The sequence below is a fragment of the Jaculus jaculus genome, unplaced genomic scaffold (genome assembly GCF_020740685.1).
Source record: "Jaculus jaculus isolate mJacJac1 unplaced genomic scaffold, mJacJac1.mat.Y.cur u25, whole genome shotgun sequence".
In the NCBI taxonomy this organism is placed as follows: Eukaryota; Metazoa; Chordata; class Mammalia; order Rodentia; family Dipodidae; genus Jaculus; species Jaculus jaculus.
Genome location: NW_025423515.1, coordinates 3,818,792 through 3,846,351, shown reverse-complemented (window position 1 = coordinate 3,846,351; position 27,560 = coordinate 3,818,792). Strand labels below are relative to the sequence as shown.

General features: G+C 44.3%; 1 protein-coding gene across 2 annotated transcripts in view; it reads right to left on the bottom strand.

Annotated features, from left to right (window-relative positions):
• Window positions 1–17,171, bottom strand: part of LOC101609365 (zinc finger protein 850-like) — a 73,910-nt gene extending 56,739 nt beyond the window's left edge. For both annotated transcript variants that reach the window (XM_045141417.1, XM_045141418.1), the window contains exon 1: window positions 16,928–17,171. In XM_045141417.1, the coding sequence (XP_044997352.1) occupies window positions 16,928–16,984 (57 nt within the window). In that variant the 5' untranslated portion in view covers window positions 16,985–17,171. The remainder of the gene's footprint in view (window positions 1–16,927) is intronic.
• Between the last annotated feature and the right edge of the window lie 10,389 nt (window positions 17,172–27,560).

Below are 27,560 nucleotides of genomic sequence, written 5' to 3'. Positions count from 1 at the left end.
GCACGCGTCTGGAGTTCGTTTGCAGAGGCTGGAAGCCCTAGCGCGCCCATTCTCAATCTCTCCCTCTATCTGTCTTTCTCTCTGTGTCTGTCGCTCTCAAATAAAAAAAAAAAAAAAAGTAAAAAGGAGCTAATAGCTGTAGCTAAAGATATTTTAAAGGCACAGGGAATTGGGATTGCTTCAAGTTCCTTAAGAAAATTTTTTGATGTTGTAAACAAGACAACCCCTTGGTTTATAGAACAGGGAAATGTTGACTCAGATGCGTGGGACAGGTGGGAGGCGAGCTAAATGATTATCTACATACTCATGGCCCTAACAAAGTTCCTATGATGCCTTCTCCCTATGGTCTTTAATAAAGGATGCTTTAGAATCCGGCACCAAGGACAGTTTGGTAAAACAGATGTTAGATCATACTAAGGATGTTATGGAAGAAATTAGAAGTCAGACTTCTGAGCAAGAAAAACCAGTGATAGATGTATCAGGAGCTAAAGAGGACATTGCAAACTCTAAAAGTCTGTAAGGAAGATAGTGATGAAGGAGACGAATTAGATACAGAGGAGGAGGCAGACTTAGAGGATGAAGCGGCCAATTATCATTCAGATTGGGAGTCGCCACTTCCATCCGCCCCCAGCCCTCTGCTCAGATTTTTATGGCAGATTTGAGGGAGGAGATTGCAGGTCTAAAAGAGAGAGTACTTTTGGAAAAGGAGAAACAGAAATTTAAAAAGGAGTTGGATAACATTCATAAGAACAGAGACACCAGGAATGTTCAAATATCTTCCTTACACCCTGCTCAGCCTGTTTTTGGTTGTTCACCTTTAGAAAGGGCAATACAGATGGCTATGGAAGAGGGTGATGAGGAAGCGCGAGCCTTCCCTTTAGCATATCCAGTAACTGAATTTCAGCAGAATGGACAAAGGATGAAGCAACATGAACGGTTTCATTTTAAGGAGGTAAAAGAATTAAAATTATCTACTGCACAATATGGGTCTACGGCCCCATTTACCATGTCAGTTATAGAGGCTTAATCCGCAAAGATTCTCACTCCAGATGATTAGAAAACATTATGTAAAGCTTGTTTATTCGGAGGGGATTATTGGAAAGTGGAATTTTATGATCTTTGCAAAAGGACTGCTATGTAAAACCAACCAGCAGGAAATGGTGCTTGGAAGTATGACATGCTTACTGGGGAAGGAAATTTTGCAGGAAATAACAATCAAATTACATACCTTCTTGCTGCTTATCATCAAATTACTACTGACCAAGACAACAGTCATGAAAATGCTGCTGACCTTGATGATGTGCTGCCATCTACATCTCACGAACAGTGAAACCTATTGGACTTATGTTCCTGATCCTCCATTTTTGCATCCTGCTATTTGGGAAGAAAAGGAAATTATAGTTCTGATTAATACCTGATTGTTGGGTACCCCCTCTAGCAGACATATAAGGATGCATGAGAAAAGCATGAGCGTGAGTCCATATTCAGGTCGCGGTCTTGGCATCCCGATATGTTTCTCTAAAACAGATCACTTAGGATCCCTTAAGGTGGAGAAAAGGAATATTAGTGTGCAGCACCACCTTGGGAGCAAGAAGAAGGTAGTAAGTAGAATTTCTATTTGGCTTCCCAAAGGAGAGCAGGTTTCAGGAGGAAGCCCTCCGGAGGACTTTATTCGCTATGAAGGTAACACCCCTTGGTTCAAAATGTATAGGGAATAAATATATCAGATATAATGTGACAGGTTCTGATAGATATATTAGGGATTGGTCAGGATCAGCAGGTGCCATAGGGAGTACAACAGAGTGGCAAAATGATTGGATGACTGGACTCAGGACTGTGGTGGTCAGATAACGGACATCAACAAACATGTGTGTGGAAGCTTGCTGCTGCTATGGGAGGAGTAATGGCTAGTACTGCAGGAACTAAGAATAGAGGGCCCAAGCATCAAATTAATCCAAGATGTAACAATATGCACAGTGTAACATAAGAAACACAAAAACTCAAGACAATATGAATCCACCAAAAATTATTAATGCATCAGAAATGCCCTCCAGTGAGACTGATTTGGAGTAAATGCCAGAGAAGGTTTCAAAATAATTATTATAAATATGTTCAGAGAAATCAGGGGGGAAATCAAAGGAATCAAAGAAGAAACAAAACCAACTTAATGATATGAGGCCAATAAAAGACAAAAATAAGGACTGGAAGGATTGTTGAGTGGTTAAAGTGCATGCCTCTAAAGCCAAAGGACACAGGTTCAATTCCACAAGACCCACATTAGCCAGATGTACTAGGGGAGGCATGCATCTGGAATTTGTTTGCCATGGCTGGAGGCCCTGGCACTTCCATTCTCCCTCTCTCTCTCTCCTTCTTTCTCTGTCAAATAAATAAATAAAAATAAAATATTTTATAATAAGACAAAAATAAATATTAATACATCAGAAATAAACTTTGGTGAGAATGAGTTAGAGGAAATGCCGGAAAAAAATTTCAAAAGAATGATTTTAAGTATGTTCAAAGAAGTCAAAAGGAAATCAAAGGAGTAAAAGGGGAAATCAAAGAAATCAAAAACACAGGAAACCAATCTAATGTAACAAGGTTCTACATACCTAGTCATCAGGGAAATGCACATTAAAAATACATTGATATTCCATCTCACTCCTGTCAGATTGGCTACCATCATGAAAACAAATGACCATAAATGCTGGTGAGGATGTGAAAAAAGAACCCTTCTACACTTGGTGGGAATGAAATCTGGTCCAGCCATTGTGGAAAATAGTGTGGAGGTTCCTCAGACAGCTAAAAATAGACCTACCATATGACCCAACTATAGCACCCCTAGGCATATGTCCTAAGGACTCATCTCATTACCTTAGAGATACTTGCTCAACCATGTTTATTTCCACTCAATTCACAATAGCTGGGAAATGCAACCAGCCTATATGACCCTCAACTAATGAGTGGATAATGAAGATATGGCACATTTACACAATGGATTTCTAGTCTATGGTAAAGAAAAATGAAGGTATGAAATTTGCAGGAAAATGGATGGATCTCAAAAGGATTATACCAAGTGAGGTAACCCAGACCCAGAAAGTCAAATGTCACATGTTCTGTCTCATATGTGGATCCTAGCTACAGATGATTGGACTTCTGTGTGAGTAGGAAGAAAACTCAGTAGCAGAGGCCAGTAAGCTAGAAAAGAGATATAAAGGGAAGAGAAAGGAAGGGAGGGGTGTACTTAGGAGCATGGTATTGTATATATGTAAGTAGAAGAATAGATTAATAGGAGTGAAATGGCTTAAGTGAGGTCAGGGTAAGAGACTGAGTAAAGGAAAGGTGGACGGAAGGCTAATCAAAATCTAAGGGAACATAAATACATCACATGGAAACCTACTTGTTATGGACAACGGAACACTCTGAAGCCATAGATTGTTACTAGAAAATTTTCAGTGCCAGGGTTGAGATACCTTCCAGTAGGTTGTTGGCCAAGGAGGTCCCTGAAGCCCCCAAAACATTACAGGCCATTGCCGAGGCCCTTGGTTTCCCACCAGGAATAGATGGTAAGACCCTATTGCTGAACACTCCACATGCTTTGGCTTCAAGACCATGGAGAAGCCCTGCTGGAACTGAGCTGATAACCTCCTCCATGTAGACCAGCTGACAGAAAGCTGGAGGAAGCCATTCTGTATGCAGTTCAATGGGAGAGAGAGAAATCACCAGTGGAGATACTCAACAGTGCAAGTCTTGTATTCTACCAGCCAGGACAAATGAACCAACATGTGTAACAGTGGCACGTCTGTCATGGTGGAAACCAACTGTCCTCTAATTGGACTAGAGGACCACTCCATAGGAGGGAATACATCTCTGACACTGAAAACTTAAAACAGGGGCAGTCATGAGCCCTAGGGATGTAACGTCTGTTGCTGTCTGGCTAAATGTATAAACTATGCTCATCACACTGCCCAGTAAGCACTTCTCTTAATGTTCATACCCTTATATTAATGCTACTCTCAGTTTTGGTATATAGAATCTTCTCTTTTCAGATGACAGTGACCCTGGGAAGACTAAGAAGGTATCATGGTGCTGGAAAGAAGTGACAGGAGTGCTCAGTACTGTAGTATCTCTATCACATCCTCCAAGGCTCAGGGTCCATTGTGGAAGAGGTGGCAGAAAGAATGTAAGAGCCAAAGGAAGGGTACCACTCCTTACATACAACTGTCCAGACAGAGGTTGGATTCAGTATCCATGACCTCACAGTGACTAGCAAAACCTTCACAAGATCCTCATCATAGGAGAAAAATATGATGACATCAAATTAAAAGATATACTAATGGAAAGAGGGAGGGGATGTGACGGAGAACAGTGTTATGAAGGGGAAAGCAGGGTAGGAGAGGGAAATACCATGGATTGTTGTCTATAAGTATAGAAGCTGTCAATGATTGATAGATAGATAGATAGATAGATAGATAGATAGATAGATAGATAAACAGACAGACAGACAGACAGGCAGGCAGGCAGATATTTTTAAAAGAATGTAAATTTAAAAAATCAAAAAAAAATTCACATATCCTTAAAACAGAAAACATCAAGTAAATATATCTTCATGATTGAACTGTATTCAAACATGAAAAGGAAAATTATATAAAGTCTTTTTCAAAATCTTCCAAATTAAGCTAGGCATGGTGGCGCATACCTTTAATCCCAGCACTAGGGAGGCAGAGATAGGAGGATTGCCAAGAGTTCGAGGCCAACCTGAGACTTCATAGTGAATTCCAGGTCAGCCTGGGCTAGAGTGAGACCCTATCTCAAAAAAAACATAAAAAAAACCTGAAAAAAAAAAATCTTCCAAATTAAAAAAAAAAAAAACAAAAAAAAACAGCAGTGCCAGTGTTAAAACATTCTACATAGCTGATTGAATGATTAGAAAAGTCTGTGGTAGTGAAAAGCTAGTCCATTACAGGTTAGAGAGGTGGGTAGGGTTAGGGTGACTGGACCCCTGAAAGTAAAAAGCTCAGGCTGACTTCTTATCTTTTGTCTAGTTCCCTAGAGACCTGTTTTTGATAAACAAATAAGACCCCCTCCTGGGAGGGAGGTCTTTCATAAGATTTAAACATTGTCTTTGGTTAGCTTCGGACCCCAGAACTTGTTGCCAGAGCTAATTTCTTCCTGAGAAGCCTCTATCTAGTCTTAACCTACCAGCTGGTGCTTTGATTTACTTGGGCCAGGAGTCAATCCACCACCCTAAGGTTATAAATACCTTTGTGCCAGGAGAGGGCTCACCGTCCCCGATCACTTGGGAACTTACAGTTATGGATGAGTTTTTACTGCGGCTGGGCCTGGTCTGGCTCAGTCCCTAGCCCAGGCCCAGCCAGGAGGAAGTCCTAGCCCTTGCTCTCTGCATTGGTTCTTTATCCTCTCCAGCTCTCCACATGGCATGAGCTCCTTGAACTTTCTTTTTTCTTTTCATGCTTTTGGTTTTTTTTGGAAAATATTTTATTTTTACTTATTTGAGAGAGAGAGAGGGAGAGAGAGATTCAGAAATAGGTAGAGAGAGGAGTGGGGGAGGATGGGTACACCAGGGCCTCCAGCCAATTCAAACGAACTCCAGATGCATGCACCCCCTTGTGCATCTGGCTTATGTGGGTCCTGGGGAACAGAACCTGGGTTCTTTGGCTTTGCAGGCAAATGCCTTAACTGCTAAGCCAGCCCTCCAGCCCTCTTTCCATGCTTTTTCCCGAAGCCCTCCACATAGGATCTCTAGCCACATGGGTGCCTTTCCTTGGCTGTACATCCCTAGTAAGCAAAATAATTTAATAATTATCTTTCTCAGTTTTCTTTTCTTATTCAATTCTTGGACTAAAATTAGAAATGAACCTAGGGTTTGGAGTTCAAGGGCTTTTCTGGATGGTTAGCACCCCATTATAGGTTTATAACCAAATTTTGTTGGGTGACCTTCAGCCCCATAAATAGGTACTTATAGCCTGCCTCTCCACTTGATCTAACATTCTCATCACTATCAGGTAAAATTCTTCTTGAAATGTTCCATCAGACATCTTAGTTTCCATGAACATATAAGCTAGGGATGGCATCACAAAACATCTAAGGACTCTAGCAGAGACTTCCCTGCTTTGAAACTTTCTACTCAATGTTTCCATGAATGCACTTAAAATGCCTATATTTATATCTTTCTCACTATATTACTATAAATATTCCATGAGAAAGGTAGGGTGGCCCACATTTTTACTTCCAGCACAAAAAGAGGCCAAAGCAGGAAGATCACTGTAAGTCTGAAGGTATCATGATTTACAAGTTGAGTTCCAGATCAGCCAGAGCTAGAATGAGACCAGGCTAAAGAGATGAAACAAAAATTTCTGAGAATTTTACCATGTTGAAACATCATATTTGATGTAACCTAAACCTGTTCCAAGGTCATCGGACTTCATATTTGGCTCAGAATAAAGAATTTATTCTGCACTTGAGATACGAACAGGGTTTTGACATCCCAGCACCACATGATAAAAAAAATGAAAATGAAAAATCAGCACGTATTTTCCCCTGAGAGTTACAGATTCTTTCATGTGTCCAGGCCACTGCACTTGGTATTCTTTTTACCCTACTGACAATTTGAGTCAAATAGACTTTGTTTTGGGAATGACATGCACATTGCAGGGTTCTCAGCAACATCCCTATCCCCACCCACAAGGTCAGGTATAGCATTGTATGACCCACCCTCAAGTAAATTAAATAAATGACCCTAGGCATCACAAAATATCTGTTGAATGGTTAAAGCAAATGCATTCCTCCCAACTTCAACCCCAGCAACAAAGTTTGCAGCATTTGTATGGAAATACCAGAACAGTTCAGGGAAAAGCACAGGGACTATGTGAAAATGTATGACATGCTGTGACTTTGGTTTGATTATTATTGTCAGGGAAGGAGATGAACAATTACAAGTGGCCACCAAGTGAACAACCTAAAGGCAGATCCAAGCCTCAATCTGATGGAACAGGCAAGAAAACACAGGCCAGTGTGGGAAAGAATTTCAGGGCTCACAGTGATCACAAGGAGATCCTGTCTCCTGGCACCTCCTAGCTCCCTGGTCTGTTTCCTGCATGGACAGTGTGTATGGGGACTATGGCAGTGTGGAATGAGTAGGCCAGACCCCTGTCTCCTGGCTCCTCCCAACTCACTAGTCTGGGTTCCTTGCACAGGAAGTGTGCAAGTGGACAAAGCAGTGTGGAATTAGTAGGCCATATGCCTGTCTCCTAAGCTCCTCCCAGCTTCCCAGTCTGGGATCCCAGCATGAACAGTGTTCTGGTGGTTGCAGCAGTGTGGACAGAGTAGGCTCCTGCTTCCTCCCAGCTCCCTGGTCCAGGTTTCCCAGGCTGGACTGTGTGCTGGTGGGCACAGAGTGTGTAGGCCAGATCCTTTTTCCCCGGCTCCTCAGTCCCCTGGTGGTCCTGGTAGGTCCCATTGTGTCTTGCTTGGGGGAAGGGGGGCTTGTCCCTATGTGAGCTGTGGAATCAGGCTTTTTGCTCTGGTATCCTGACTGAAAACTGGGTACCAACATCCCTGTTCATCTGAGACAGAGGGCACATGGGCCAAAGGACAAAATCTTGCTTCCTACTCAATAAAATAGTCTTCATAAAATGGGTAAACAACAACAACAAAAGAAAGTCAGATAAAAATGAGAAATTTTCAGCACTCGGGAGGCAGAGGTAGGAGGATTGTGGTGAGTTCAAGGCCACCCTGAGACTCCATAGTGAACTCCAGGTCAGCCTGGGCAGAGTGAGACCCTACCTTGGGGAAAAAAAAAAAAAAAGAGAGAGAGAGAGAGAGAAATTTTGCCGGGCATGATGGCGCATGCCTTTAATCCCAGCACTTGGGAAGCAGGATCACTGAGAGTTTGAGGCCAACCTGACACTATATAGTGAGTTCCAGGTCAGCCTGAGTGAGCGTGAGACCCTACCTCAAAAAAATAAAAAATAAAAGAATTGCTGAAACCATCAAAGGACCAACAATCATATCAATGAAATTGAAAAGAACCATCTCCTAGAGCATTCACTCTTTGACAGTAGGATTAAATTGATTGAAAGAAAATGTTAGAACCCTCCAAAGAGATATGAATAAATAGAAGGTGGATCAAAAAATGGAAGATCTCAACAACTGGTTGATTAAGTTTAATGAAGTCTTGATCAAATGCAAGAATGAACTCCAGTAATCATCAAGAAAATTAGGACTTGAATTGAAATTGTACTTTAAAAAAGAGTACACAAATAACAAAACAGAAAACAAAATCAAATAGAAATTATAAAAACTGCTCTAGAGCCCTCACCAACAGAGCTACTCATGTAGAAGACAGAACCTCTGGCCTGGAAGACAAGACAGAAGAAATTGACTGAGAGGCCAAAAACTTGGCTTATTTCAAAAAATCAAATGAACAGAATACAAGGAAACTGTGGAATACCCTAAAACGCCCAAACATCCAAATCATGGGCATACCAGAAGGAAAGGAAATAAGGCCAGAGGCATAGAGAAGATATTCAAAATAATTATTGAAGATAATCTTCCAAATCTCTCAAAAAAGAGGCCCATTCACATACAAGAATCCCACAGAACACCAGACAGACAAGACAAAAGAATCATTGTTAAAGCTCAAAACAATGAAAACAAAGACAGAGTGCACTAAAACTAACAAGAGAGAAACAACTCACAACATACAAAGCCAATCTCATCAGAATTATGTCAGATTTCTCAATGGAAGCCCTGAAAGCCAGAAGAGCCTGGAATGGAACACTTCAAAATCAAAACACTATGGATTCCAACCCAAGCTACTCTACCCAACAAAAGTATCCCTCATAATAGACAGTGAAAGAAAAATTTTCCATGAAAAAGTCAACTTGATGAGTATGTGAACCCAAAGCCAAACCTACAGAAAATACTTGAGGGAATACTCCACACAGAACAGTCAAACAACCAATCTCAAGAGCAATCAAGATCACAATAACCAAAATAGACCAGGCTCAAAACAGTACAAAACACAAGAAAGCATGCAACCCCATAAAACACCTCATTATGGCAGGGATTAATTCAAACTTCACAGTAATAACCTTAAATACTAATGGTCTTAACTTACCCATCAAAAGACACAGGCGATCAGGATGGATCCAAACAATGGGTCCTTCTATCTGCTAGCTTCAAAAAATTCACCTCACCACTAAAGATAGATACCTCCTCAGGGTGAGAGATTAGAAAATGATATTCCCAGAAAATGGAAATAAAAAACAAGCAGGTGTTGCTTTATTAATATCTGACAAAATAGACTTCAAACCAAAAGTAATCAAAAAGGACAAAGAAATCCACTTATTACTCCTGAAAGAAATGATCCAACATGAGCCCATCACAATCTTAATATGTATATACCAAACACAGGTGCACCACAGTTTATAAAACAAAATCTACTCAACAATAAAACAAAAATAGTCACCAACACCATCCTAGTGGGATACTTCAATTCCCCACCAACATCAATAGACAGATCATCCAAGCAGAAAATCAACAGGGAAATAATAGAGCTAAACATCATATATTAACTAGATGTAATAGATATCTACAGAACTTTCCACCCCAAATCTACAGAATGCACATTATTCTGAGCAGTCCATGGTACCTTCTCCAAAATAAACCATACATTAGACCATAAAGTCATGAAAATTGAAGTAATTTCCTGCATCATGTCAGAACACAATGCTTTAAAGCTAGAAATTAACAAGAGACATATCAAGAACTCCACCAGCTCCTGGAGACTAAACACACTTTTACACAGTGTATGGGTCATGGAAGAAATCAAAAATGAAATCATAAAATTCCTAGAATTCAATGATAATGAAAATACAACCTACCAAAATTTATGGGATGCAATGAAGGTCATAAGGGGAAAATTCAAAGCCCTAAATGTCTTCATTACAAAGTGAGAGAGATTCCAAATTAGTAACCTGACTTTACATCTAAAGGTGCTGGAAAATCAAGAAGAATCGAACACAAAAACCTCCAGATTGAAAGAAATAATCAAGATTAGAGCAGATATTAATGAATTGGAAACTAAGAAAACAATTTTTACAATTGTTTAAATGAAGAGCTGGTTATTTAGAAAAACAAACAAGATTGACAAACTCCTAGCTATTTGATCAAGAAACAAAAAAGAGACAGAGAGAGAGAAATCTCAAATTAACAAAAGGCAATATAGTGCTGAGAAGAAGGGACTGAGGAGTGTCCAGCACTGAAGCATCTCATACCCTCCAAATATCAGAGTCCATTGCAGAAGAGGTGGCAGAATGAATGTAAGAGTCAAAGGAAGGGTAACACTTCTTACATACAACTGTCTGGACAGAAACTGGCCTCAATATCCAAGACCTCATAGTGCCTAGCAATACCTATACAAGACCCTCATAATAGGAGAAAAAGATGATGACATCAAATTAAAAGAGAGACTAATGCAGAGAGGGAGGGGATATGACAGAGAGCAGAGTTATGAAGGGGAAAGCAGAGGAGGGGAGGGAAATACCATGGTTTGTTGTCTGTAAATACAGAACTTATCAAGAAAAAATATATATATATTAAAAGATTAGAACAGAAATTAATGAATTGGAAACTAAGAAAACAATTTTTAAAATTGTTTAAATGAAGAGGTGGTAATTTGGAAAAATAAACAAGCTTGATAAACTCCTGACTATTTGATCAAGGGGGTGGAGGGAAAACAAGAAGTCTCAATAAAATCAGAAGTGGAAAAGGAAAGACTACAACAGACATCAATGACATTGAAAGAATTATCCAAAACCTCTACTCCACAAAAGTCAATAATTTGGAAGAATGTAGTATTCCTAGAGATTTACCACCTACCAAAACTAAGCTCAGAGCAGATTAATCTCTTAAACAAAACTATCACATCTATGGAGATTGAAAGGTAATCAAAACCTCCCCAAAAGAAAAGTCCAGGACTAGATGGTTTGCAGCTGAATTCTATCAAACCTTCTTTGAAGAACTGAAACCAAATTTTCTCAACTGGTCCACATAATCAGAGAACAAGAGATTCCTCCCCAACTCCTTTTATGAAGCTAGCATCACCCTAGTACCAAAACCAGAGTTGCAACAAGATAGAAAACAATAGGCCTATATCCCTAATGAACTTAGATGCAAAGATCCTGAACACTTTGTGAACCAAATTGAGCAACATATTAAAAGTATTATCCACCTTGATCAAGCAGGCTTCATCCCAGGGATGCAGGGCTGGTTTAACATATGGAAATCAGTCAACATAATATACAGCATACATGAACTGAACCATAAGAATGCCATGATCATCTCAATTGATGCAAGAAAGCCTTTGACAAAATACAACTCTACTTCATGATCAAAACACTGGAATAAATAGGCATGGAGGATTTATATCTCAACACACAAAAAAAGGTTATATATAAAGTTCCTAAAGTCCAAATAATACTTAATAGGGAAAAACTCAAGGAGTTCCCACTGAGATTGGAAACAAGAGAGGGGTGCCCATCCTCACCACTGTTCTTCACCATAGTACCAGCCCAAGTGATAAGATAGGAGAAAGAAATAAAAGGGATTTGAATTGACAGGGAAGAAGTCAAGTTAGCCCTATTTGCAGATGACATGATCTTATTGACCCAAAAGTCTCCATCTCAAAACTTCTAAAGGTGATAAATTCCATCACCAAAGCAGCAGGATACAAAATCAATGAACAAAAATCAGTAACTTTTTCTATATGCAAAGGACAAATATATAGAGAGAAAGAAATCAGCAAGGCTGTCCCATTTTCAATACCAACAACCACCAAAAAAATTGGTCAGAATTTTAGTCTAAGTCCCTATTTTTCTGTAAGAGGGAGGGGTGGAAATGATATTCAGCTGCCATTGAAAGGTTGTTGATAGGAAATCCTTAGCTCACTGGCATATTAGGATTTGTTAGTGGTTTCTATCAGCACTGTGTTTGCAAGAAGAATCTCTAGTTTAGAGATGTGGTATAGCACAGTGTTAAAGTGTCTAGCATGCAAGAGGCCCTGAGTTCCATCCCTAGCACTACAAAATGAGCAAAGAAAGAAAACCCTCTGGCTTTCCATTTCAATAGTTTTGATATGACTTTTCTGTCTCTTTTTTTTCCTCCCTTATGTCTTCAAATATTGTTCTTGTTACCAATCTCTTTCATCTTTAATGGCATTCTCTGTACTAGCAGATTTGTTAATGCTAAATGATAAAGTGGGAATTTTTTTTTTTTCATTTTATTTGTGAAGGGAGGGGTACAGAAAAAGAATATGGACATGTCAGGATCTTTTGCCACTGCAAGTGAACTACAAATGCATATGCCACTTTGTGTATCTGGTTTTATGTGGGAACTGGGGAAATCAAGCCCAGGCCAACATGTTTTGCAAACAAGTGCCTTTAACCACTGAGCGATCTCCTTAGCCCCAAGACTGGCTTTTACAGTATCCATTCTATGTCGTGTAATTTTGATTTCTGTGGTACTGGAGATACAATCTAGCAAGGCAGAGCTCTTAAACAAAACTATCACATATTTAGGCTGTGTGCTTCAGAGCTCTTGCCCCGATCTTTATAATATGCATTACAAAAACCTTTTGCTTTCTAAGCTTCACATACCAATAAAAAAAAATGCAGTTTGGTTTTAAATATATTTAATAAGCATTTTTAAAATAAAAGGGAGTTGGAGAGATGTTACAAGTCTTCCATCCTAAGCGCAATTCTACAGCAGCCACATAAAGCCAGTCACAAAGGAGTGCCATGCATCTGTGATTCCAATTCACCTGCTGCACTGGGAGGCAGAACCAGGAGAATCCAGTAGCTTAGGGCCAGCTAAACTGGTGCATATGAAGCAATGAAAACAAGGGAGATATTCTACCTCAAGCAAAACTAGAAGGAGAGATAGATAACCCAAAGTTTTCCTCAGACCTCCACATATGCACCATGATACGTGCACCATCACAAACATTACATACCTCCATGCATAAATACAGACACATAAACAGTAATAAAAGTAAAATAACATATCTTGAATTTCTATGTTTGCAGATGTAGAGTTCTGTGGTTATATATTCAAAATCTGGAGGATTCTTTTTTTTAAAATTTATTTATTTATTTGAGAGTGACAGACACAGAGAGAAAGACAGACGGAGAGAGAGAGAGTGGGCGCGCCAGGGCTTCCAGCCTCTGCAAACGAACTCCAGACGCGTGCGCCCCCTTGTGCATCTGGCTAACGTGGGACCTGGGGAACCGAGCCTCGAACCGGGGTCCTTAGGCTTCACAGGCAAGCGCTTAACCACTAAGCCATCTCTCCAGCCCTGGAGGATTCTAAGAAAGGAGGAAGAGGCCACTGTATCTGGCATCATTCCACTTAGTCAGTTACAAGACTTATGCAAGAACTTGTGCCTATATCCATGTGTTGAGTAAAAATAAACAAGCTGAGGTAGGAAGATCACCATGAGATGGAGGCCAGCCTGAGCTGCAGAATGAGTTCCAGGTCAACCTAGGCTAAAACTAGAACAAAACCCCCAGTAACCCAGGAAATTAAACAAGCACTCAGCCTGGTGTGGTGGCACACACCTTTAGCCCCAGTGCTTGAAAGGCAGAGATAGAAAGATCACTGTGAGTTCAAGGCCACACTGAAACTAGAGAGTGAATTACAGGTCAGCCTGAGCTAGACTGAGACCCATACTTCAAAACACCAAAAGTAAAAAAAGGAATTTTTTTTTTTCAAAAACATTCAACCAATGGTATCTCATGAAGTTAAAAAGCTTTTGCACAGACATATCATAAGCAGAGCCAAAAGATTACCCACTGAATGGGAGAAAAATGTTGCCAGCTAGAGCACTAACAGAAGCCTAATATCCAGAATCCACAAAGAACTCAAAAATCTATTTGCACAACCATGTTTATACCTGCTCAATTCATAATAGCTAAGAACTGTAATCATCCCAGGTGCGCATCATTGGATGCATAGATAACCAAGATGTGGTATATCTACACGATGGAATTCTACTCAGCAGTAAGACAAAAATGACACAATGAAATTTGTAGAAAAATGGCCAAACTTGAACAGATTGTTCTTAGTGAACTCACACAATCACAGAAAGATAATCATCACATGGTCTCACTCATCTGCAGTTCCTAACCTGGATCAGTTCAGTTGCTAACATGCCTGAATAGCATCTAGAGGCTTGGACAACAGGGAGCATAGAGTGTGGGGCAAGGGGAAGGGTGTGTAGGGGTAACACAAAACTGCACCCAAATTAAACTGGTACCATAGAATTCTACATCCTGAAAGTTAGACTAAAAAGTGGAACCCTCAAGAGGACCTTAGGGGGAGCACCTGAATTGAAGGGCTCTAGAGAGGGTGAGATGAAGCCTAACCTTAAATTTCTCCTGTTTTTCTTCTCTTTTTCTTTTTTCTTTTCCCTGCTTGCTGATCTGTAATTCCCTGAACCAGGATGTGGTTTATATCCACATTGAGCTGTTGATCAGAAAGACCAGCCTCTCAGGATGTCCTCACTATGAGAAACGGGGTGATGGTTTTATTTGTCTTTGGAGCTCTACCCACTAGCTCTCTCCTTTCTCCTGTCCAGTGGCTGGGAAGCCACACCATGCATGTAAGTTTCATGTAAGCCTATGGTGGCCCGCCCGTTGCCTCATATTTAGGCTGTGTGCTTCAGGCCATGTTGTGAGCTATATCACAGAAAACATCCTTGTTCAGGGAGGTTTGATGTGTGCCATTTCAGGAATTTGAATAGGTCTCACACACCCACATATCAAATGAGGGGGTCTAAGGAAATGGTTACAGGTACTTCCTTGCAAGCTTCACAACTCCAGTTCAATTCCCCACCATCCACATAAGGGCACATGCACACAGCAAACCAACTCCAAGGCAGTCAGAAGTGGAGACAGGACAACCCAGAAGCTTGAAGGTCAGTGAGCATGGTGCATATGAAGCAGAAAAGAAAAACAACAACAACAACAACAAAGAGCATACCTAGTAAAAAGACTGAAACCTAGTGTACAGCAAAGCAGAAGTGGTCCGCAGACCTCCACATGTACTCTGTGGTGTGCACGTGCCCACACATACACGAGATATTTGAATCACATCACTCCTCTCTTTAATGCCATCTTCTTCTAAATTCCTATATACACCCTAAGTATCACATTAACTAACCAATCTGAAGGTCTCACCCAAATAACAGGCAAGGCATTTCTGTGCCTGGAATACCCTGTTGTTCCTTTCAATCAAGTACCTAACTTATTCTTCCCTTCATGAAGTGTCAGCCATCCCCCAACACGACCCTGCCCCTCCCAAACTGTCATCTCTTCACAGGTCTAGTGACTTCTCTAACATTCTCTATCTGCCTCGCGCCATGTGTACCTTAGGTAGACACCTTTCCCCATATCAGAGTGAGCTTATTAAACTTAGGACATCCCCGTTTTCATAATCACACTCAGTATTGATGGATATCCATTTCTCACACCCCAAAAGCTTTTAAGTTTTTGAGTTAAGCCAGACTTCACTTATTCTCCTTCCTGCTTTTCCTTCTAGCATTTAGTACCTAACACTTGGTTTTTACTTTCTGTCCATATGCCCAGGAAAATGAAGGCGCTGTCTCCAAGCACATCACACTGAGGTCAGAAAACCGGCATGGGGAGGTGAAGACATTGGAGGCGGCACGCTGGAGCTGGCTTTGGGCTGCGGCCAGGGGTCCTCGCTGCGCCACCAGGGAGCTCACATGGCCCCTCACCACACCTGACCCTCCTACCTGATGCTGAGAGGTCTGACTTGCAAGGAGATCACCGGGGCGCCTCCACCACCACCATCTCACCACACAGAGGCCCAGGAAACTGAACTCTGCTGCTACCTCCCTGCCATTTGCGCCTCCGCGCAGTGCTCTGGCTGAGCTGCAGCGCTGTGACATCAAGGGCTGTTCCATTTGCCCTGGGTATGGGAGCGGGGGTGGAGCCTAGCTGAGGGGGCTTGCAGAAGTGAGTTGGATGCAGCTGTACTGAAGCAGGGATTTTGCAGCTCACAGGGATCTTTCGTCCCACCTACCCATAGAGCAGACGCAGGACTCCTGGGACCTGAGGAGGCCTCATGGGACAAGGTGACTCCTGCCCAGTGTGTGTGCCTGACAACACTATGGTCAACCCACGAGGACTGACTGCACTCAGGCCTGAGTTCTGCAGCCCTGCCCTGCTTCCCTTGCTCTTCCTTCCTCCCTTTCTCGTCTTCCATTTCCCCTTTTTCCTCCCTCTCTTACTTCTCTCTCTCTCACCCTCCTTCCTTTCTCCATTCTTCCCTGTTTCCCTCACTCACTCCTTCCTTCTTTTCTTCTTTCATTCTTCCTCCCTTTTCCTTCTATTCCCCCCTTCCCCTCGTTTTCCTTCCTCCTCTTCCCTTTCCCACCTTTTCCTTCCCACTTCATTCCTTCCCTCTATTCTTCACCCTTTCCCACTCTTTTTCGGGTTCCGTTTCTTTCTTCTTCCCTTTCCCCATTTTCCCTTTCCTTTTCCTTTTTTTCTTCTCCCTGTCTCCCTTTCCTCTTTACTTATCTTCCTCCATTTATCTGCCCCTGTTCTTTCCTTTTTGATCTTATGCTTTGAGACAGGGTCTCCATATAATCCAGACTTTCCATCAACACTTGTCCTTCCTACTTCTGCCTCCCACTGGGGTTACAGAAGTGCGCCGCGCCCAGGTTTTGGAGAAAGTGTGTGTGGGGGGGGGGGTGCGCCGGAGCTGGTGTGGTCTGGGCGGAAGGATTCACGTTCCAGGGAGGAGCTCGTGGGTCCCGGCCAGCCCACCCCGGGTTCCTCCAGCGCCTCCCGGTCCCCGCGGCCCCTCGCGGTCCTCCCACCTGCCGCGGGGCGCTCTCGCTCGCGCACAGGCCCGCCGTGGCCGCCTCCCCCGCCATCCCGCAGCTCGGTCTCAGGAACAGGAGCTCCGCCGCCGCTTCCTCCGCTGCTCACGATCCGCCTTTCACGTCACGGTTTCTGGGCGCTTTACCCGGCTTCACACACGCCCCTGCCGCCTCCTCTTCAGCGAGCCGCTGGGGAGAAGGTCGGAGAAGGAAGCCGCGCTCGCCTTTTTAAAGTTCACGAGTTCCCTGAGGAGCCGCTGCCTGAGGCGCAGCGCTGTGACGTCACGGGAGGTTCCACTGCCCGCGCCGCAGGGGGGTCCACCGGTGACGTCACGGGAGGTTCCACTGCCCGCGCCGCGGGGGGGGCCGGGGCCGTCCACCGGTCAGGGGGGGCGCGGCTGGCGGAAGAGGGGGCAGCTGGACTGGAGCAGGGACTCTGCAGAGAATAGAGCGTGTGCGCCCCCAAACACTCAGAGGGCAGAGGCAGGGGCTCCTGAGACCCGAGGTGCAGCTGTGTACTGACCGACCAGCTTCCACCAACCCAAGGACTAAGCATGTCTTCAGATAGCCTCTGATTTCCCTGCCTTGCTAAAACCCGCCTACCTGATGGTCAGCCAGCGTGTTTCAAATGCACCTTAAGTTATGAATTGACTTATGTAACTATAAAAACGTCAAAAAACTGTTAACGCATTTGAACATGGAATTTTGGCAAACCTAAATCTGTGTTCCTGGGCCATGGTCACTCATATCTGGCCCTAGACTAAACAATCCCCCTTTGAGGTGAGAGCTGTGTCTTTTGCATGGACACTGGGGTGCAGCTGTGCTGAAGCAGGGACTTTGCAGCTCACAGAGCCTGTGCCCCACCCCGGATATACCCAGAGAGCAGATGCAGGGATTCCTGGTACCTAGGGTGCAGCTATAATAAAGCAGAACCTTTGCAACTCACAGAGCTTGCCTCTCCCCCACCCACACACACTTTCCCAGAGAACAAGTGCGGGGACTCCTGGGGCCTGAGAAGGCCTGGTGTGATGGTGTGACTCCTGATGCCAGAAGATCCCACAAGGCCCACTGTGTGTGCCTGACTATGGTCAGCCTACAGAGATTGACTGTGCTCAGGCCAGGGTTCTGCAGCACTATCCTCCTTCCCTTGTCCCTCCTTCCTTCCTTCCTTCCTTCTCTTCCCTTTCCCCCTTTTTTTCTTTCTTCCTTTCTCTTTTCTTCCCTTCCTTCATCTCTGGTTTGCTGGGAGCTGGAATCAAAATATTGCCTTCCTCCCTTGCAAAGTTCTGTAACACAGGAAGGCAAGAGATAGACATGAAAACCTGGAATGGAGAAGTGCGTGCGTGTGTGTGTGTGTCTGTGTGGTGTGTTAGGAGTGCTGAGATGGGAAGCAGCCCTGAGAACAGAAGTGATATTTTTTAATTGGAGTGTAATGTATATTTACATTGTATGTATAATTACATTATACATAATTAAAAGAGATGAAACTTACAGGGACATTCTTATATTTATGATGTCTGAAGGAATTTATAAATAGTACAAAAGCTTTACAGCATCCTAATGTCGTGGCCTTTTCTGTCCTGTCACCCCTCTTTCAAAGGAATAGCAGAGACAAAGCACCCAGTAATGGCCAGTAACAAGAAGCTGGGTGCTGCTGCTCCTATCAGGACCAGGAGTCTGAGGGAAGTGAAGGGGAGGAGAAGGGACTGGGAAGACCACACAGGTGCTTGGGAGGAGGTGAGAAATTTGGGGAGGCCCCTACTGAGGAAACTAGACTGGGCTTGGCCAGGGAGGGTATTGTTGGTTGGGATGAGGGGACCGATCCCAGACATTCCTCTCTCACTATTTAAGGCTGCAGGCTGGAATGATGATCTCTAGGGAAAAGTCCATCACTGGGCTCTGGAGACAGTGCACTTGGTGAACACCCATTGTGGGAAGAAAGTGGCTCTTGGACACAGGATATTTTGCAAGAAACATCTAGAAGCAGGAAGTCAGGCTACGCACGTGGGAGGCATAGCTTCATGTGTGGTGTAGGTGAAACTTGGATTCTGAGCAGCTGCTTACAAACTTGAGGTGATCTTAGCTCAGAGCTAAGCCCAGGCAGAGATGGGGCACAATGGATCTTGCTCTTGAGATCTCTAAATTTGGAGGAAGACATATGGAGGAATGATGTGCTGCATGGGCAATGACAGTGATGGGAAGTGACCTGGGATCCAGAAAGACTTCTTGGGGAAAGGGACTAGGGAGCTGTGCAGATGGGCATAGTGACACTCATCTGTTACCTCAGCACTCAGGAAGCAGAAACAGGGGGATCATGAGTTCAAAGCCAGCCTGGGATATATATAGCAAGACCTGGTACCAACAATATTCCTGGGGACTAGGCTTACTGGGTAGTGTTTGCCTTGTAAGCCTAAGGACCTGAGTTTGATACTCAGAACCTATATAAAAGAGCCAGGTGTGGCCCTGCAGGCTTGTAATCCCAGCACTAGGGAGGTGATATAGGAGAGTCCCTGGGGCTGAATGGCCAGCCAGTCTAGCCTATTTGGTGAGTTCCAGGCACCGAGAGACCCTATCTCAAAAACTGCCAATGGAGCCAGGCATGGTGGCACACTCCTTTGAATCCCAGCACTGGGGAGGCAGAGGTAGGAGGATCGCCATGAGTTCAAGGCCACCCTGAGACTCCATAGTGAATTCCAGGTCAGCCTGGGCTACAGTAAGACCCTACCTTGAAAAAAAAAAAAAAAACACCTGCCAATGGCATACCTGAGAATGACACACAAAGTTCCCTTTTATCCCCACTGTGTACACCATACTTGCAGACACACATACACTGCACACACAGGAACATACAAGTACACATCCACACACATACCACTTTTTGTTTTGTTTGGTTTTTGGTTTTTCGAGGTAGGGTCTCACTCTGGTCCAGGCTAACCTGGAATTAACTCTGTAGTCTCAGGGTGGCCTTGAACTCACGGCGATCCTCCTACCTCTGCCTCCCAAGTGCTGGGATTAAAGGCGTGCGCCACCACGCCCGGCACATACCACTTTTTATTTTTAAACTTTTTAATTTATTTGCAAGCAGAAAGAGGTAGAAAGAAGACAGACATACAGATAGGCCAGGCACTCCAGGGCCCCCATCCACTCCAAATTAACTCCAGACACTTTTGACACTTTGTACATCTGGCTTTAAGTGGGTGGTCAGGAATCAAACTTGGGTTGTTAGACTTTGCAGGCAAGCACGTTAACCAGTAAGCCATCTCTGCAACCCATCTATCACATTTTTAAACAAAAAACCATCCTTGGGTGAGAGAAACAGATGCTGGGAGAGAAATCTGGTTAAAGCAGGTTTAGGATAAGTAGGAGACCCAGGAAGGCAAGAAAAGTAGACTTAAGGTCCTGTCCATGGATGGATCTTGTAGAACAAAACACCCAAAGATTATGCTGAGAACAGCCTGGAAACTTTGAGCAGTGGAGCAGGCCAGACTCCAGCTGAGCAGAGGTTGGCAGGAATAGTGACAAGAATCCCTCCCTAGGGTCCAAGGTCAAAAATGAGCCTATCTGGGCCACAGAGAAAAGTGGCCTGGACTGGGATGCAATAACTGGCCTGAAGCAGGTACCCAGGCCTGCATGCCAAACACTCTGCAGACTTCCTGTCTGGTTGAGAATTGTCCTGACTAATTATCCTGGCTTTGCTGTGGGTACCAGGAGGGTGGGGCTCTCATCCAGCATCATGATGCACTGGGACTTGAGTCTTCGCTCTAGTTCCGGCTGACCTCTTGAGAAAGTGGTAACTGGTCCCCTACAGGTACCAAGCAGAGCCTGGAAGAGAGCAGAAGGTAGAGCCAGCAACAGTTTCTTTTCAACATTCAATCAGACTCAGAACCAGCAGTTTAAAGAGGTTGAGAGGACCTCTGGGGGATTAATAGAACTCATGAAAATTATTCAAGGAGGCCTGGAGAGATGGCTCAGTAGTAAAGGTGCTTGCTTGCAAAGTCTGATGGTGTGGGTACAGTTCCTCAGCATCCACATGAAGACAAATGCACAAAGTGGCTTGTGTGTCTGGAGTTTGTTCACAGTGCTAAGAGGCCCTCGTGAATCCTGCTACACCCATTCTCTCTCTCCCTTGCAAATAAATGAATACAAATATTTCTAAAAAGAAAATTGTTTAAGGAGACCTCAGTGGCTGTTCATGCTGGTATCATTCTTCATGGCCATTATGACATGTCACCTTGCCTGGAGATGTGACTTCCTGCCCCCTCTACATATACCTGAGCATGTGTTGTGTGTCTTCAGGTAAGGCCTTTCCCTCTCTGAGCCTTAGCTTCCCTTTCTGGGTTGGTGTGGTCATGAAATGAGGGGCTGAGTGTGGGGCCTCCCAGCATACTGAATTACAGTAAGCACTCAGAGACAGTGAACCACGGAATTGGAGGATTGAGGAGTCTGAGATGAGATTCTTTTGGCAGCAGATGTCAGGTGAACACCATTAAGGAATGGCATATGGCCATCTGGACTGGTAGATCATGGCTGCTCAGGGCCCATGTATTGGTCAAGCCTTCACCATCATGAAGCAGAATCAGGATGTCTTCATTTGCAAAGAGGACCAGAGGGACTCCTTTGCTTCACTGGCTGGATGAAATAGTAATGGGAAAACTTGAGGCTGGGGAGGGAGAAGTGTGGGTATGTGCAGGCCACCAATCAGGAATAGGTGACTGGGGACATACCAAGGTAGGGCACTGATTGATGGCTTGTGAGCTGAGTGTTCTGTGCCCATCAAACTCTTGTCCCACTCCTCTCCTCCAGGTTGCAACAATGTCAAACATGAGCAGTTGGATGCCAAGCTGAAGGAGGTCACAGGGCCCATCAACTTCACAGTCTTCTTGACCATGTTGAGTGAGAAACATTAGTGTGAGAGAGGCTCTCAGGATGCTGGGGAGAGGGAGTAAACATGTCTTCCTATGGGGCCCTGATGTTTACATGACCACAGTTGAGAACATGGTGTGCCCCTCCCCAGACACCATCCCTTGGAAGCACACACCATCCCAGGCCTGCATCAGTTTTCACCTAGGTTCATTGACCACAATCAACACAGCATCTTCCATTTCCTTCCTATTACCATTCCCCCTGCTTTTTTGAGGTAGGGTCTCACTCTAGCCCAGGCTAACTTGTAATTCACTGTGTAATTTCAGGAGACCTTGAAATCACAGTGATCCACCTACCTCAGCCTCCTAATAACTAAGAATAAAGGCATGCACCATCATAACCAGCTTATTTCCCTTATCTACCTGTCACTTTTTCCTCTCTGCCTTCTGTTGATGGTGAATGAAAGGCAGAGAAGTGCTATGGGAGAAAGTGATTCTAAAAACCACAGTGGAGCCAGGCATGGTGGCTCACGCCTTTAATCCCAGTACTCGGGAGGCACAGATAGGAGGATCACCATGAGTTTGAGGCCACCCTGAGACTACATAGTGAATTCCAGGTCAGCCTGGGCCAGAGTGAGATCCTACCTCAAAAAAACAATAAATAAATGCAAACCACTGTGGCTGACTGAGCCTATTGCCAGACAAATTACTCACCTTGTCCAATTCTGTAGGCAACATGGTCACAGTGAAAAGATGACAGCTGTATTCACCAATAAGGAGTCTGAACATGCTCAGAGAGGTCACAAAAGATGTTCCAGGTGCCTCAAGAAAAGAATAACTGTAATGGATCCACTAACAATCTTCTGGAACTCAGTATTCGGTCTGGAGCTAGAAAATGGAGCCAGCTCTGTTCTCTTTCTCTCCTGACTCTGGGACATCCTCTGCATAGTCATCTCCAAGTTGGAGGTTTCTGTGGCTGAAAGTAAGGGTCAGCCTGGACTGTGGCTGTACCAGGAGTTAGGCAGTGTGGTCACCCTCCCCTCAGGCTGCCCTTGAATAGTCTTTAGATCAAGATCTGGACTCCCACACATGGAAGGGTGATACTGGGTAGTCTGGGTTTCTGTTTACACCTTAATATTTCTGAAGAGTGCTTGTCTAGAATCTCTCAGAGAGGAACTGTGCCATGACTCAGCAGTATAGTACTTACTTAATTCCCCCAGTGAGGGGCTGAGGCCTGGCTCAGTTATAGGGCTCCTGCCTAGAAAACACCAGTGAGGGGCTGGGATGTGGCTCAGTGGAAGAGTTCCTGCCTCGAATCCCCCACTGAGTAGCTGTGGGCATAGAATATGCCGAGGCACTTTCTGCTATAATGTTAGTTGTGTACTAGGGGAGAACAGGAGTTTAGTTGGGAGCCTCTAGGGTGCACATAGAAAGGGGAGAGTAATTTTATCCCTAAAGGCCCCGAGCCTGTTTTGTGGATGGGGAATTAGAAGCTTAAGGCTCATGATGCTCCTGTCAGGCTTTGGCTAAGCTGGGGCAAGACTCATGGCCTTGGTGAGGACTACAGTACTGCAGCTTCTCCCTAGTTTTTCAGGGACATGAAGCCTGGAATCCAGCTGAGCTTGTCACACAAACTTTCTTGTCCTCTAATTGGGGTAAGGAAATTTTGCCATGAGATGCCCCACTATGGTGCCTCAGACAAGGAATGAAAACTGTGTGACAAACTAAGGTATTGTGTCTATTACCTGGGTGCACTGGATCTGAAGAGGACCAAATTGGAGTGATGCCAGCCTGGAGCTGGGCACTCATATAGGTTCATTGTCCTGATCCATTAGTGTGGGTCAAAACCTAAGCATTGAGCCAGGTGTGGTGGCTCATGTGTGTAATCCTAACATTCAGGAAGTGGATGAGGAATTCAAGGTCATTCTCAGCTGTATATTGAGTTTGATGACAGCTAAGGCTACATGAGACCCTTTCTCAATCAAACCATACAAAGAAACAAACCCAAACCCCTAGCCATTAGTGGCCATCAGCAATATGGTCCTATATGATGGGGGAAAATGCACATCTCTGACCCTAAGACATGGTGAGTCTTCCCAAGACCACAGTGAGTGACTGAGGAGCACATGACCAGGAAAGGGGTCTGGATAAGAGTTATTAGGCCACCTGCTTTCATCACAGATCCAAGGAAACCTTGAACAAGTGCCTTCCTTTCTCTGGGACTCAGTTTCCCCAATAATACAATGAAGACCTTGAGTATTAAAGCCCATGATGGACATCAGAATCTTTTCTTCTTCCTCATTCTCCTTTTGGTCCTCTTCTTGTGTTGAGCATAGAGCCAAGTGCCTTGCACAAAAAGTCAAATACTCTACCATGTTCCAGTCCCTCAGTGTGGGGTTCTAAGTAGGCTGAGACATACCCTCAGCCCTTCATGGATAGATTCTAAGCAAGAAGTCTACTGCTGAGCCATGTCCACAATGTCTCACTGGGGGATTCTAGGCAAATGCTCTACTACTGAGTCACTCTCATCCCCTCACTGGAGGTTCTAGCAAAACACTCTAGTGCAGTAGGAATTGGAGCAAGAGAGAACTGGGAGGAAGAAAGGTAGGGGAGGGGAAGGCTGAATTCTCCAGGAGGCTCATGGGTACTGAGATAGAGAGGGACCAACAGGTCAGCATAGAGAAAGATGCTGATGGGAGCCAGGCTGAGGGGAGAGAACTAAGCTAGTTGTTATCAGAATGGATGGAGGCAGGACTGGGAAAAGGAATGGCCAGCTTATCTTGGAATGTCTGAATGGGACATGGACATAGCTAGCTGTAGTACAGGTCAAGTCCTGTGGCAGTGGCCTATAGGAAGTGTACATGGGGACAGTTCTAGTGGAGCACAGAGGTAAAGAGCCCAGTGAAAGCCTGCTTTGGACCCTAGAGGCTGAGTCAACGCCTGAGCTATGCTCAAGCCATCCCTTCCAAGCCTCACTGGGCTTTTGGTGATCCTGGGTAATGAGATGTTTCCTCCCCACCCAGGGACAGGCTGGTGATCAAGGACAGTGATGTTTATGGTCAGGTATTGAGGATGGATCCGCAGCATGTCAGAGCCTCCCCCTATGTGATGTGGGAGAAGGCAAGTGGATCCTGGTGGAGGTGGGCATGTCTACTTCCTCTTCTATAACATTATCAAAGGCTGTGAGGCAGACTTCTGGGCCTACAGAGGCACTTCCAAGAGCATCTCAATCTAGAATCAGCCAGTCAGTGTATGAGGTTCCCACCTGCATCTTTGGAACCTAGGACACCCCCTTGACAATAACCTAGACCAGTATCATGGAGCAAGAGTGAGAAGGAAATCCATCCATAGGGGATCCATTTGGGGAAGAGAAGGTACTCCAGAGGCTGTAGGACCTGACAAATCTGGCTGCTGGTTATACCAGCCATAAAGAAGATGCTAGTTAAAACAAAATCTTTGCAAAGTTCCCAGATTGGGGACCTGGAAAATTTGACCTTCTCGCAGTACCATAAATAGTGGAAATTGTGTATAGGTCCTTAGTGGGACCTGGTACCACTGGCGCCAGAATGCACAGGAGCTGCTCACCATTCTGATACTATCTTTATCACTGAGCCTGCTTAAGCCCCACAAATCTCCCCCATAGTTCCAGGTTACATCAGTCCCCTTTGTTCAGGACCCAATGTAGGTCCTACTTCTGGAGGCTCTGGTAGCTGGAAGTAGTTAACTTTCCTGGACCCATCTTGCTCCATCTTCCATCAGGTACATCATTTAGTCCTCTCCAGCCTCAGTTTCTTGCTTAGTTAAAAGTGAATCTTAGTACTCATGTCCTGAATCAGCTAGAGCCAAGATCTAAGGGGATCCACCATGGGAAGAGTTTTCTATGATGCCCTTTGCCTCAAGTGGTATCTTATAGTCTGGAAAGTGCTAGATAGATGTCATTAAAAGTGGCAGGGCATCACGAACAAGGCCTGGTGGTTCAGGCCAGTCAACCCAGGCTCAGCAGGCTGAAGCATGAAAATGACAAGTTCAAGGCCAACCTGGGATATATAGTGAGATCCAAGGGCAAGGATATAAGTCAGTAGTAAAGAATATGTGTAACATCCTCCTGTGAGGGTCGGGGGTTGGGCTGTAAAACATTTGCCTCGCATGTCTGTGGCCGTGGTTCCATGGAAATCTCAGCAATCCTAATGTCCTTCTGTGGTCTCAAGGTCATTCCATTCGGTCCCTCCCGAATTCTAGAGGGAAAGTTGGGGTTCCATAGGAGGCATCTGGCCTCAGACACCTGCCTCATACTCAGAGCAGCCCTGTATATTAGTGTTCCCCAGATCAGGGCTTTTTGCCTCCAGTACCCTCCAGGGCCAAATGCCCGTGAGCATGCCTTCAGGACTGCCCTTACCTCAAGACATGATGACTTCTTTACACAAACAGCATAAAAGAGAATCTTAGGGCACAGGCCAACCTTTTCAGTTAGGAGGAAGTGTGAGTTTTTGGAGGAGGGTCCCATGATCCCCTGCTCCGATCTGCTCAAAAACTATCCTGGTCCAGTCCCTCTCTGTGTCCACTCCCTCATCTCAAGCAAATAATTGTGGTGTTCCCACATGATGTCTATGGCAACTTGGACTATAGGAACTGTGCTATGTCATCACACTTGGTGAGGAGCAGGACTAAGAGATAGTTTCCCCCACATTCTAAGTCAGTGAAGACTGGCCAGGGAGGGGGTTCCTGTGACTCGTTTGTACAAAATAAACAGCTTCATTATTCTATGATTTGGGGAGTTGAAGCAAAAATAAAAAACACAAAGATGTAAGTTTAGGTGATTGTGTGATTAACACTCCAGTTGGAGTGATTAACACTCCAGTTAGGGAGATAGGAAAGTTTCCTATCCATGTTGATTTTTCCATAATTCTTGTTTCCTTGGCTTTGTTTAGCCATCCCTGATGAGGTGGTGTGTAGAACTAATTAACAAGTTTAACACTCCCCAGCTGGACCCAAAGACCTTAATTTATGGTTTTATTCAGCACCTAGAACATGTGAGCGCTCATGCCAGTCTAAGGGATGCCAAGATGGGACAGGCCTATCTACAGGCAGAAGAGGTGATGTGGACTGCAAGGAAGGAAGGATAGAGGGAGAAGAAGCCAGCAGAGAACAGCACTTGAGAGGAGGCTGGACCAAATCAGGAGAAACCAGTCAAAGACTGCTGGGCAGGGACAGGGCTGGTAAGGGGAGGGGGGTGAATTCAAGGAACATTTGAAGGGTAACCAAAATTTTCATTTTTTACTTTGTTGGTTTCACCTTAGTACAGGCTGACCTGGAATTCACTATGTAGTCTCAGGGTGGCCTTGAACTCATGGTGATCCTCCCACCTCTGCCTCCTGAGTGCTGAGATTGAAGGCATGTGCCACCATGCCCAGCAAGCAAAGACTTCTTAACCAGTACAGGCAAGGCATCTAAGATCAAATATGTAGGACTAAATTGGACTATCAGAATTAAAACTGTCCATCAAAATACACAATTGAAACTGTGGAAAGACAAGACCTGGGATGGGAGAAAATACTATAGACACACAGATTTTTGTCAAAGGCTTTTTATACAGATACATTATTTCTGCCTGTTAATAATGGAAAATATGTTAGTCACATTTGCCACTAAAACTAATTTAACTGAACAAGCAATTTGGGGGAGGAAGGATTTACTTTACTTTTAACTCACACTTTCAGAGATTTTGTGTCCATAGTCAGCTGACTCCATTGCTTTGGGCCCATGGAGAA